The 14309-nt window shown below is 34.8% G+C and overlaps 1 protein-coding gene and 1 non-coding gene across 2 annotated transcripts; one reads left to right on the top strand and one right to left on the bottom strand.

The window, feature by feature from the left end:
- Positions 1-2362: 2362 nt before the first annotated feature.
- LOC115724385 (small nucleolar RNA R71) lies at positions 2363-2469 on the bottom strand. The gene has a single exon (XR_004013178.2). It is a non-coding gene; the product is annotated as a small nucleolar RNA R71 (small nucleolar RNA).
- A 58-nt stretch (positions 2470-2527) lies between these two features.
- LOC115723779 (uncharacterized) lies at positions 2528-3796 on the top strand. The gene has a single exon (XM_061103280.1). The coding sequence runs from the start codon at positions 2528-2530 to the stop codon at positions 3794-3796; it is 1269 nt and encodes a 422-aa protein (XP_060959263.1).
- The last annotated feature ends 10513 nt before the right edge of the window (positions 3797-14309 follow it).

Here is a 14309-nt window from a genome sequence, read left to right as displayed (position 1 = left end):
CAGAAATCTCTGAGTACGAACCCATAAAACAAACAAAATAAATGTAAGCATGTTAGTGTCTAAAGATGCGAAAAACTTACAGTTGATTGTTGAACTGGGGGTACTGGGTATGGTTGAGCGAGAGTTGAGAAGCACTGGCGAAATCGAACACTGGAAGATTACAGAAAGTGTTTAAGTGTTATGACGGTTTGTGCTACTTTGAGGAATTTTTCTCTCTGAGAAATTCAAGCAAAAATGGTAAGGAATGGAAAGTAACCGAAATGAAGGAAAGGTGGTGGCTTTTATAGGCAAAAGTGCATGAGGAACAGGCGTCTTCACCTACCAATCGTACGGTAGGGGAAACGCACGATTCGAATTCCCAACAGATCAACGGGCCAGATCAATCCGCCATTAAGGCGGTGCAAACGTTTGAGTATCCGCCTGACACCATCAATGCGCCGCATCAATCATGGGGCGTGAAACGAATCGACCTCTGCAAAAGTGAATCACTGCATTTAATGCCATTATTAGACACATCTTCACGCGCCCCCAAGTCGTATCATAAGACCGAGGAGGCGGCTGGAAACATTCCTGCGAACAAGCATATTGTCGCATTAAATAACATCATTTAATGCGCCCCCACGCGCTCGAGACTCAAGCTGGGGAAATTACGTGGACCAATCAGGAAGGGACACGTGGATCAAATTACTTGGGAAGAACTGCTAAGTCTTTGTATGACGCCAGGAAGCATTATTTGCATGGGTCCCGGATGATGCACCCGGAGTACAAGGTACTCCCGGAAGAGAGCATAGCTTAAAGGCACTCCGGGATGCGTCAGGTCTCTCCCGAGACATCAAGTCGCATTTAATGCTGCATGGGAGGAAGCGTGTTGGGACTGTAACACGCAATAAAGTCTGACGCCAAGACATCCCCCAAACATGCTAGCCGCTACGAAGAATGATCATTTAAGTCTAGCGACGGCTACTCTGCGAAGAGTCACGTCAATCATAAGACAAAAAGGACATTCTCCATAAAAACCCTACAGCACCTAGGGATTTGACCATGCATCACCCATGGTATATTCATCGGAAATGCCCAACTTTATGGATACTTACAGACACATGTGTAAGTACAATTCTAGGGATTACCCCACCAAAACACTATAAATACCCCCTCAAAGCTCATTTAAGGGGGTCGGAGAATCTTGGCTGCTTAAGAGCAAACAGAGAAAAAACTCACCAAGAACATTCTTTGTATTAAAGAGAGAAACATTCTCCCAAGTGTAGAATCTGTATTAAAGACATCCATAAATATCAGTGGCTCGTGGACTAAGGCTCATTAACGCCCCAACCACGTAAAAAGTCTTCATCTCGCTTTCTTACAGCTCATTATTATATTCATATTTTATTAGTTGCCGAAAACCTCGGTCAACATATATAAAGTTATTATTATTATTATTATTATTATTATTATTATTATTATTATTATTATTATTATTATTATTATTATCAGTTTACGTTTTTACGTAAACTGATATATATATATAAAATTTATTATATATTATTATTATATATAATATTAATATATTATTATATATTATTTATTATTATATACATTACTTAACTATTAAGAAAAGTATATTATTATTATAATTATATGTAATAAAGTATATATTATAATTAATATTAATATTTATATTTCAGTTAAATATATATATTATTTATTTCCCGTTATATTTTAAATTCTGTCTTTATTTCTGCACATATATTAATATTAGTATTTATATTTCTGTCAAATATATACTTATTATTTATTTCCCGCTATATTTTAAATTCAGTCTTTATTTACGCAATTATATGGTAGGCACCGCCTCCTAATTTTTTCATGTTATTTTGAATTTTTGTGATACTTATTGTATGATTCGCTGGGAACGAAATTCTAAAAATCGTTTGGTAAAAAGAAAATTATTGTGGGTTGAAATTAAAAGTGAAAATTCTGACATCATGGAACCAAATCAGTAAATGTGGAAGAAAAAACTCTTATTGATCATTTTTCTCCCATTTCTGCTAATCCACCAATTATTTTTCCTGAAACAAATGGTACACATTTTGAGCTGAAACCTTCCATAATTCAACTTTTTCCATCTTTTTATGGGTTAGGTAAAGAGGATCCATACATGCATGTGAAAGATTTTTTAGAAATTTGCTCTACATTTAGATTTCAAAATTTTTCTGATGAATCTGTTAGGCTTAGACTTTTTCCATTCTCATTAAAAGATAAGTCTAAAGCCTGGTTAAATTCACTCCCAGCCCGATCTATTTCTACTTGGTATGAATTAGTTAATAAATTTTTGTCCAAATTTTTTCTAATGTCTAAAACGGATAATATTAGGAGAGAAATCTCTGAATTTTATCAGAAAGATCACGAAGAATTTTATGAATGTTGGGAAAGATTTAAAGATTTATTGCTAAAATGTCCACACCATGGTTTTGAGAAATGGAGATTGGTAAAATACTTTTATGATGGATTATCTCCTTCAAACCGACAAATGGTACAATCAATGCACACTCGAAATTTTTTGCAATTTAGAGTGGATGAGGCTTGGGAGTCTCTTGAGAATCTTTCTGTAAATTATCAACAGTGGAATTGCCAAGATCCTAGATCGAAAGCTTCCAACACACCTAAGAGAGGTGGAATTTATGATGTCAAAGATGACGTAGATATCAAAACATCATTAGCAAATCTAACTAGGAGAGTTGAAGCTATGTCATTAAGTCAATCCATGAATACTCCTATCCATAGGAATGAATTTTGTTCTCTATGTTATAGTACAAGTCATACTACCCAGTCTTGTCCATCATTGCCTATCTACCAAGAGGCATTTTTTGAAGATGTGAATGCTCTTCAAACTTATGGGAATTCATTTGATAGCCCATTTTCTCTGTCCGACAATCCAAATTGGAGAAATCATCCAAATTTTTCTTGGAGACAGAACCAGCCTCTAATGAACCAAGGGCACCAATACAACTCACCCAATCAGAGTCATGCCCAACATAATATGCCATATCCTCAACAACAAAGAAAACCATCTTTAGAGGATACCCTACGACAGTTCATGCAAACCACCCAACAAGATTTACACACAAGTTCTCAATCCATGTTAAGGCTTGAGACACAAATTGGTCAACTTGCTACTGTTGTAGCTGAAAGGGAAAAGGGAACACTTCCCAGTCAACCCATTCCTAATCTGAAGAGTCAGTACGAGGTAAGTACATCTAGACCTATTGAAGAAGCTAATTCAATTTCTATCCTTCGGTCTGGAAAAATTATTGAAAAACCTGATTACATATCTCAACCTGATGCTAAAATGAACACTGACTCGTTAAAAGAAAATGAAAAGAGTCAGCGTGAAAGCTCACATTCCAAAGACTCAGTTGAAAAAATGAGTCAAACTTTGTCGTTCATTCCAAAAGCTTCATTCCCACAGAGATTGATCCCAATCAAAAGAGGTAGTCAGTATGGTGACATCTTAGAGGTATTCAAGCAAGTAAATATAAATATCCCTTTCTTAGATGTCATTAAGCAAATACCTGCGTACTCAAATTTTTTAAAAGATCTGTGTACTGCAAAAAGAAACACCAATGTTCCAAAAAAGTTAGCAGATCGATCTGTGAAAATTCCTAGAGAATCACAATCACTCCTTAGACCACAAAAGTTATTTCGACCTCCTGATTGGGACATTCCTTTTGATCCCGGTAAGTTACGTTCTAAATGGACTGGTCCATTTTCTGTTCGTACTGTTTTACGGAGCTGTTGAAATTGAAAATTCTAAATTTGGTAATGTATTCAAAGTCAATGGTCAAAGGTTGAAACCATTTTTAGAATTAACACCACCTGAAGTGGAGGAAACGCTCTTTCACGACTCGATTTACTAAGGTTAGTGAATTCTTTCACTACTGGTCCTATCTTTAATTGCTTTCTTTATTTTTCAGTATTTTAGTTTATTTTCTGTCATTTGTTTTTTAGAAAATCAACATCTATCACTGTGCATATTCTCTGTTTTTTTTTTCAGTTCTCATCTCATGTTCTTATCATATACATATTTAGACATTGAGGACACTGTCTCATTTTAGTTGGGGGTACTGAGTATATTCTTGTGTTAAGTTCGATAAATTTCTTACCTTTTTGAAAATTTTGAGTCAAATTCTGCTGCTAATTATGTGAATAAATAAATATTGTGTTAGACTAGTTTATACTTTATTTAGTTACTTAGATAGTAATTCCAATAAAAATTGCACAAACCAAACACATGATTTGATTGTTTTTAACACATTTAATTGAGAAAAATCTTAAGTTAAAAGCTTTCATTTTTTGTGAGAAGTGAGAATTGAGAAAACGACTTTTTGAACATATATTGATCTTCTGAATTGGTAAAATCAATTTTTTTTTTAAATTTGAAAATATGGCAATTACTAGAGGGATACTTTTTTTTTTTTTTTAGAATTGAGCCTAATTGTAAATTTATTATCTTTATATTTTCTTATCACATGTTGCCTCTTGTAAAATAAGCTAGTTGGGGGTTGTGTTAAATGCTAAAATATTACATATTTTATAGTGTAAAATTACAAAATAAAATTAATTCTTTATAATATTTTCATGAAATTAATACAATATATTTTTATATTGAAAATAATTTATTAAAGATTAATTTTATCTTTGTTTATAAATAATAATTAGTATTTATGGCATAATAAAGAAAAAGAAATAAAAAGTTAAGAAAATGCATTGTTTTTATTTAAAGAAATACAAATTAATTAGATTTTAAATAAATATTTTCATGAAAATTATTATGATATATTTCATGTTGAAAATATTTTGTTTGGATTTAATTTTGTTTATGTTTGATTGAGAAAATAGCATTTGTGAAAGAGTGGAAAAGAAATAAAAAAAGTGATAAAAATGAGGCCCAAAACTATAAAAAATAGCATTTTTGAAGATAAAAAAACAAAGCCCAAGAAGGAGAGCCCATTTGGCCCAAGCCTCTTCTTCCTCTCTCCGCTGCCACGTGTCACGCGCAGAGGCCATCTGCGCCCGGGCCCCACACGCAGCTGACTCCCATCAGCTTGTTCCACACGCCAACCACATAAGTGGTATTGTCCTTCCACTTCTACACGTGAACCAAGATGCCATCAAAATCAAGAGAAATGCATTTTTGTCTCTTTTTCTTCCACACATGCCAAGTATTACACAAAAGTCAAACTTGCACCTTTTACAGCCAACCAAGCAATGACACGTGGCACCGCCTCACCCAAAGCAACCAATCAGCGGGTGCCACGTGTCACTCCGAATTAACTTTTTTTTATTTACATTTTTACCCACATGCAATTTGTAATAAGTTTAATTGCGCATTAGTCCTTTTACCCTTCTATAAATAGAAGCTTAGGTTTTTAGAATTCAGTTACAGTTTCAGTTTCAGACAGAAAAATCCAGAGAAAACGCTCAGAGCGCTCAGTGTTAGTTTACCGCTTTCTTAGTTAATTTTCTTATGGGTTTCTAAGTTCCCTTATTATTAAGGAGGACGATGAAACCTAGTGTATTAATTAAGTATTTATTTTTATTTTGATTCTCAGTACAATATATGCTTATGATTTTCGCTTCTTAAAATAATTTCTTTCATCTTTAATATCAAGTATTTTTGATAGTTAGAAATTATTTATGCTTGGTTCCATATTTTATTAAAAATAATATTCTTTGATTTTTTGTATTTACATTAAATTGTTTCACATTTAATGCTTAGAAGTTATAATTTTAAAGCGAAGGAAAATCTATTTTTTTTATTAGAAAATAATTGGTTTGATTACTGATTAAATTATGAGAATCAATATAAACATAAATATTTTTATATACATTAAGTGGATTCTGAACCCTTAATAATATCCTAAAATATTTCTGAAAATATCTGTTACTGTCATTTTTATCATTTAAACACTTTATTTTATTTTGTTACCAAAAACCTCACCATTTTTGGAACTAGGTTAGAGTTTTATTAGCTTAGATTAAATAAGTATTTTCTTCGATTTCACGCAATTCCCATGGGTTCGACCTCGTTCTTCACAATCTCCATACTACAATAAAGATTCGTGCGCTTGCGAGTTGATAAATGTAAAACGTACCATTTTAATACACAACAGATAGTTAAATAAAAATTTGAAAACTAAAATTAGTAAATTTAGAATAAATAAAAAAATTCAAAAAGTTGTTGAAAACTAATTTTAGTAAGTTTAGTAAAGTTTGTTGGTAAGTTAAATAAATATTTAAATTATTTGAATAAAATTTTTATTTAAATTTTTAAAAAATAATTATTATTGCATTTTTGAGGTGGTATAAAAAATTAAAAATTATGAATAAATAAAAAAAATGGTAACTTTAAATGTTAAAAAATTAGTAATTTAATGAATAAACTTTTCATTTAAATATATTTTAAATCATAAAATATTCATAATTTGATATTTTATATTTATTTAAATTTAAAAAATAAATTTGGTTTTGTATAAATAATAAATAATTCAAAAATTAAAAAATTAAAAATTAAATAGTAGTAATTTAATAAATAAAATTTTTATTTAAATATTTTAATTCATAAAATATTCATAAAATTTTCTATTTGATATTTTATATTTATTTAAATTTAAAAAATAAATTTGTTTTCATATAAATAATAAATAACTCAAAAATTAAAAAATTAAAAATTAAATAGTTGTAATTTAATAAATAAAATTTTTATTTAAATATATTTTAATTCATAAAATATTCATAAAATTTTATATTTTATATTTTATATGTATTTAAATTTAAAAAATAAATTTGTTTTCATATAAATTATAAATAACTCAAAAATTAAAAAATTAAAAATAAAAAAAGTAGTAATTTAATGAATAAATTTTTTATTTAAATATATTTTAATTCATAAAATATTCTTAAAATTTTATATTTGATATTTTATATTTATTTAAATTTAAAAAATAAATTTGTTTTCATATGAATAATAAATAACTCAAAAATTAAAAAATTAAAAAATTAAAAAAGTAGTAATTTAATGAATAAAATTTTTATTTAAATATATTTTAATTCATAAAATATTCATAAAATTTTATATTTTATATTTTATATTTATTTAAATTTAAAAAATAAATTTGTTTTCATATAAATTTTAAATAACTCAAAAATTAAAAAATTAAAAATTAAAAAAGTAGTAATTTAATAAATAAATTTTTTATTTAAATAAATTTTAATTCATAAAATATTCATAAAATTTTATAATTATAATTAATAAGTAGTTGAAAAGAGCGATGGATATACAAGAGTGATGTATATACATGACATAATTTTTATTCATAAAATTTCATAACACTTAACAAATCATTCAAATTTGTAATACTTTATTTTTCGCCTAAATTGTAGATGGCGACAATCGATAAGTCTTGGACCAAAATCAGAAATCGTGGTTGCCATGAATTTTGGAATGGTCTACAAGCCTTTTTAGCAATGGCATCAGAACATAAGGATTGTGATGGAAGAATTCGATGTCCTTGTGTAAGATGTATAAATAGTAGGTTTGAAAAAATAGATAGGGTTAGAGCACACGTATTTGATCGAGGTTTCATGCAAGGATATGAGAAGTGGATTTATCACGGCGAGCCTGAGGATGTTGTCGATGATGTACCAGTTGCCGATGTTGAATGAGAGGATGAAATGATTCCTATTCTAGAAGACTTCTTTCCCCCAACAACAGAGGATGTACAAGGAGAAGATGAACAACCAACCACAAACCCTCATTTTGATGACTTATTTGAGGAAATTGAAGCTGAATTGTATCCCGGTTGTGATTGGATTTCGTCTCTCAACTTTTTAGCAAAGCTATTGCATTTAAAAGTTAGAGGAAAAATTCCTAATAACATCTTTGAAGAATTGTTGAAGCTTTTATAGTTTGCATTTCTGAAGGAAAATAATATTCCTGCAACTTACTACGAGGCAAAAAAGAGATTGAAGAAATTAGGCTTGGGTTATGACTCTATCCATGTCTGTTTGTATAATTGTTGCCTATTTTATAAGGAGAATGCATCGAAGGAGACTTGTCCAGTTTGTGAAACTAGTCGTTGGGTTACTTCCGAGAACGACAAAGCAAAAAAAGTTCCTTGCAAAGTCATGCGATATTTTCCGTTGACACCTCGACTTAAAAGATTATATAGTTCGAGGATTACAGCGAAGAGCATGATATGGCATCATACTAGAAAATCCAAAGATGATGGGGTGTTGCGACACCCGGTCGATGGTTTAGCTTGGAAAGACTTTGATGCAAAACATCCCGAGTTTGCAAGGGACCCAAGAAATGTTCGACTTGGGTTAGCTGCTGATGGGTTTAATCCATTTGGCAACATGAGTCTTGCATACAACATGTGGCCAGTGGTGTTGGCTAACTATAATCTACCACCTTGGTTATGTATGAAAGATAATTATTTTTTGCTATCCACTCTAATTCCTGGTGCAAAATCTCTTGGCAAAGACATGGATATATTTTTAAGACCTTTGGTGGATGAATTAAAGGAGTTGTGGAATAATGGGGTACCAACGAGAGATAGTGCGACCAACTCGATGTTCACCATGCGTGCTGCACTTTTGTGGACAGTGAATGATTTTCCAGCTCGTAGTAGCTTGTCTGGGTGGAGTGGTCAAGGTTATAAAGCTACTTGTAATGAAGACACGACGTCCATTCGAGTGATCGGGAAGACATCATAAGTTGGTAATAGAAGGTTCTTGCCAAGTAACCATGCAATGAGAAGGGATACTTGATTTGATGGTAAAGTTGAAAGAAGACCTCCTCCACGACGATTTACTTGTGAAGAGATATTATCACAAGTTAATAATCTCGAACCCCGAATTCCTGGACATCATGAAAATTTTGGGGGCGTGAAACGTAGAAGAGTTGCCGAAACTTGTAATTGGAAGAAAAAAAGTATTTTCTACGAGTTGGAGTATTGGAGCACGAATATTTTAAAACACAACCTTGATGTCATGCATGTTGAGAAAAATGTGTGTGATAGTCTCCTTGGAATCATCTTGGATAATGATAAATCAAAGGACACAACCAATGCGCGACATGATTTAAAGAAGATGGGTATTAGGGAATCGTTGTGGATTTATGAAAATGGGAATGGTAGGCTAATGAAACCGCATGCTCCTTATGTTTTGACTCGTGAGAAAAGACAACTTTTTTGTCAGTTTGTTAAAGGAATCAAGTTTCCCGATGGCTTCTGTTCAAATTTAAAGAGCAAAGTTTCTCCAGATGAGTCTAACATTATTGGGTTAAAATCCCATGATTGTCATGTCATTATGCAGTGAGTACTAGCGGTTGGTGTCCGTAAATTTCTACCTCGTGACACTGCAACAACTATTACTCAGCTGTGTAATTTTTTTCGACAGTTATGCTCTAGAACTCTAAATGTAAAAGATATGGAGGATGCGCAAAATAATTTAATTCTGTTATTGTGCAAGATGGAATTGATTTTTCCTCCAACTTTTTTTGACATAATGATACATTTGGTATTGCATTTACCTGAAGAAGTGATATTGGGTGGCCCAGTCTTTATGAGATGGATGTATCCTTTTGAAAGGTACATGAAAAAATTGAAGAATTATGTGAGAAATAAGGCACGTCCTGAAGGGTCAATTGCAGAAGGTTATGTTGCTGATGAGGCAGTAACCTTTTGTTCAATGTACTTTAAAGGGTGTGAAACAAGATTTAATCGACTTGATCGAAATGAAGATGCGCCTTCTGTGTGTCGCTATCTCTCAGTTTTTAATTCTCAGCTATGCGTGCCACTTGGGGGGGTAATTTGACGCCTGAACAACGTGCCCAAATATTTAACCCACGCTTTGACAATTTCATTCAAACGTATAGTCAGTCGCAGTCGCCTGGTGGTTCATCTTCTCAGAGTCATGTCGCTCCTCCGGAACAGCAAAAACAACCTCCTTCGCAACCACAATTTCAGCCTTCCTCGCAACAACAATTCCAAAATTTGTCACTGCAGCAATTTGAAAATTTTTTGCAGCAGCAACCCCAATCTTTTCCTCAGCAGTTTCCTCAGCAGCAACAACAGTCTGCTCCGCCAATGGGAAATCAGTTCTTATACCGAACACCGTCAGAGTCTCCTCCGCTCGGCTCAAACGTTGCTGATTTTGGATTATTTGGGAGTTCATTGCAGGAGAACCAATTTTATTCAACTCCCATTTTCAACCAAGCTGAGCTCGGTAATTTAACACTCGCTTTATCATCAGACCAAGCATATGTGCCTTCTCCGCCACGGGCTTCGGGGACTCGTAACGAAAATAATCTGGAACAAGATTTTATAATTAGAGACTTAAATGAAGATGTTAATGAATAATTTATTTATGTTTTGTAATAATTTAATTTAAATTTGAGACAATATTTTATTATGATTAATATGTTAAAGTTAATTACTTTGGAGACATTTTTAAATTGTCAATAAATTTTATTAAATTGTTATAATTATATTAATTAAATTTTATATATTAAATATTTATATAAATAATTATTTATTTATAAATATTTATTTATATATAACCATTTATAATATTTTTTTTTTATTCTGTAGGGCATTAGCGGCGGAGTAATAGCGGCGGGACCTCGCCGCTAATGTCCTTTGTCAGTCTCGAAACACGAAACTGACAAGGGCATTAGCGGCGGGATCACGCTGCTATTACTCCGCCGCTATTAATAGTATTAGCGGCGGACTCCTTTTTTGGCCGCTAATACTATTAATAGCGGCCAAGCAATAGCGGCGGACCAATAGCGGCCGAGGTCCGCCGCTATTGCCCTTTAGCGGCCAGAAAGGGTACTAATAGCGGCGGAGGCGTCCGCCGCTATTAGTGTCCAATGTTGTAGTGGCATAAGAAACCATACTGGAGAAGAACCCACATTCAAGGCTTGCACCAGCTGCAGAAAATTCGTAGAGAAATCCACGCCACCAAGTTGAAGATCCTTTGCAAGAGCCACCCCAAAAGCTAGAGCTTCCAGTTCCCCCTGAAAAGCCAAGAGCACCTGCACTTTTTTTGCCCCAAAACAAACTAAGTTCCCTGCATCATCAAAGAAAACAGCAGCAACGGCACCAACCTCCTTAACCAGAGCACAATGCACATAACCCTTCACCCTCGCTCGTCTCGATAAACCACATTGACACTCCCCCATATCACTTCTCCCCCCCACTTGCAAATCGTCACTAGCAGCCAGTTTAATACTCTTTGAAGCTAACTCCCTAATCTGACGAGCTAACTTATCCAAATCCAAAGGAACTCCATGATGATACATATCATTACGGTGATTCCACAATTTGTAGTACAACATAGCACCATAAAGAGTAAATTCAAGAGCCTCAGTCTGCGCCAGAGCATTGTGGAAAGGCGGGGATAGCAACCAATTCACCACCTCACGGCCATTCGAACTCTGTAAGGCCTCCGATCGAATACCCCAACGGGTAGAAAACCAGAGGAATCTCGTGACAGGACAGAGGGAGACAAAATGACTCACAGTGTCCCCTTCATCTTGCCCACAGAGCATTCCCAAAAATGTTCTGTAGTTTGGACCCAAAAGGAAGAACATCATGACATAGTTTCCAACAACTTAAGGCGCTCATGGGCCTTTAACTTCCAAATTTTTATACTCAAAACATCCTTCTCCTCAAATCTCTCTTTATTTAGAGACCAATAAGCAGCTTTCAAAGAGAATTTGCCGTTCAAAGAGGAGTTCCAATAGGCTGTATCATTAGCCGGAAGCAACTCTCTTTTCACCTTGGGAATGTTAGAAGAAATAGCCGGAGTAAAAGTCGAAACCACCCTCCCCTGATGCCAACCATCCTCAGCCAAATCCACCAATTCCTGGATCCCCATGCTACTACCAACCAGGGGGTTTATCGCCCCCGAATAAACAACAAGATGATCACCACACGACCATTTACGGAACCAAATTTTCACATCCGAGTCTTGGCCCACCACCCAAACGCAATTTTGCCGAATTAAATCCTACGTGAACCAAATCCCTCTAGCAACCGCAGAGGCATTCCTATGGTGGCTCGAAGAGAGAAAACTATTGAATTTGCAATACTTCGATCCGAGTACATGTGTCAAGAAAGCCTTAGAATCCGTCTCCAACAACTAGCCAAGCTTGGCAATCAAGCTGAAATTAACATCTCTGGCCCACCTGAAGCCAAGACCCCCGCATTGCTTAGGCTTACATAAAGAATCCCAAGCTTTCAAAGCCAGAAAATGGCCCTCCTTGCACTGACATGTCCACCAAAATCATCTCAGAGCCGCATCAATTTGGTTGGTAATTCTTCGCGGGAGAATGAAAACCGACATACTGTAAATCGGGATAGAAGCAAGAACACTTTTGATTAGCGTTCCTCTCGCGGCTTGAGATAAAAGTCGAGCCCTCCAACCTTCAAGTCTAACCGAAATCTCATCAAGAATAAAGTTAAAATCGCTACTCCGATTGCCTTTGAAAAAGAGCAGATTGCCCAAGAATTTCTCTTCTCTCCCCATCTCCTTAAGGCCCAGCAATCTCTGTATCTCCTAACGACGCTCTCCCTAGAAATTTTTAGAGAAGAACACCTTTGACTTCTGCACATTCATCTTCTGACCAGACCACTTGCAATATTTATCTAAAAAATTCGGGATCCCTTCTACATTACCTCTATCTGCCTCAAGAAAGAGAAGGAGATTGTCAGCATACATCAGATGTGAGATAGGGATTCCTTCTCTGTTCAACGAGTATCCCCTCAAGTTCCCTTCAGATTCAGCTTTAGAGAAGAAGCGAGACAAAACCTCTGCTCCAAGAATAAAGACATAGGGAGACAACGGGTCCCCCTGTCTGAGCCCCCTCTTCGGAGCAAAAGCCTTAGTGAGACCCCCATTGAGCAAAACTTGATACTGGACCGACGACAAGAAATGCATTATCATTTTGCAAAAATGAAAATTAAAGCCAAAGCCCTTAAGGACTTTAATGATGAAACTCCATTCCATATGGTCGTACGCCTTTGACATATCACACTTTATACTTGCAAAAGCTTTTTTCCCCACCTTCCTATTCATATCATGGAAGACTTCATTAGCGATTATAGAATTGTCGGCTATCCATCTTCCCTTAGCAAAAGCCGATTGAAACGGGGACACAATCTTATCAAGCACCACACTTAACCGATTAGGAAGGATTTTAGTAATAATTACATAGGTGGAATTACATAGACTAATCGGTCTAAAATCATCAAAGCGACTAGCATGAGTCTTTTTAGGAATCAAGACTATGAATGTGCGGTTAACCTCCTTGCCAAAATTACCACTTGAGAAGAACTCCTGAACAAAGTATATAACTTGATTCCCCACTATATCCCAATAGTCCTTAAAAAACTTAATAGGGAAACCATCCGGACCCGGGGATTTTAAAGCAGGCAACTCCTAAACAAATTTCTTAATTTCCACCGGGGAAGGAGGTTCCACCAACAGCCGATTCTCTTCATCAGTTTTGCATAAATTAAGCAGGGAATCCAACTCAGAGTCAAACCTCGGATTAGTCGATTGGTACACCTCAGAGAACCAGTTCCTGAAGAATTCGCTTATGTTGTCACGACCTTCCACCCATCTGTCATTGTCTTCTTTAACCGCCCATATAAAATTTCTTTTTCTTCGAACAACAATGGAGGCATGGAAAAATCTTGAGTTTCTATCTCCCGCTTTTAACAAATTCTCACGTGCCTTCTACTTCCAAATGGATTCCAACGGCTTTTCAACTTCTTCTATTTCGAGCATGATTGTTCCTTCCAATTCCACATTCTCCTTACTCGGGAGGCGGCTTTGAACATCACTCAAAAGCTTCTCCAGCGCCTTAAGCTTAGTCTGGCAGTGCCCAAACACTTGCACATTCCACTTGCTCAGAGCTTTTGCCGTGAGTCTGAGCTTTTGACAGAGGATGAAGCTATGAAAACCCCGAATAACCACATCCAAAGTCTCCTCTATCACCCTTCTACAACCTTCGTCTCTACTCCAAGCATCCAAATACCGAAAAGGAGTCCTGACCACTTCTCTATCAAGATGAGTATCCAATAAAATCGCAGCATGATCCAAATGCCGAATAGACAGGTTTTGAACTCTCGCCTTCTTGAATTGGGTAATCCAATTAGAGGACACTACAGCCCGATCCATTTTTCACGCACTAAGCTATCTTAACTTTGACAATTTATCCAAGTAAAAATCGCTCCAAT

Source organism: Cannabis sativa, chromosome 8, assembly GCF_029168945.1.
Source record: "Cannabis sativa cultivar Pink pepper isolate KNU-18-1 chromosome 8, ASM2916894v1, whole genome shotgun sequence".
Taxonomy (NCBI): domain Eukaryota; kingdom Viridiplantae; phylum Streptophyta; class Magnoliopsida; order Rosales; family Cannabaceae; genus Cannabis; species Cannabis sativa.
The sequence above is the reverse complement of the archived record's forward strand: the minus strand, read 5'-3'. Positions and strand labels throughout refer to the sequence as shown.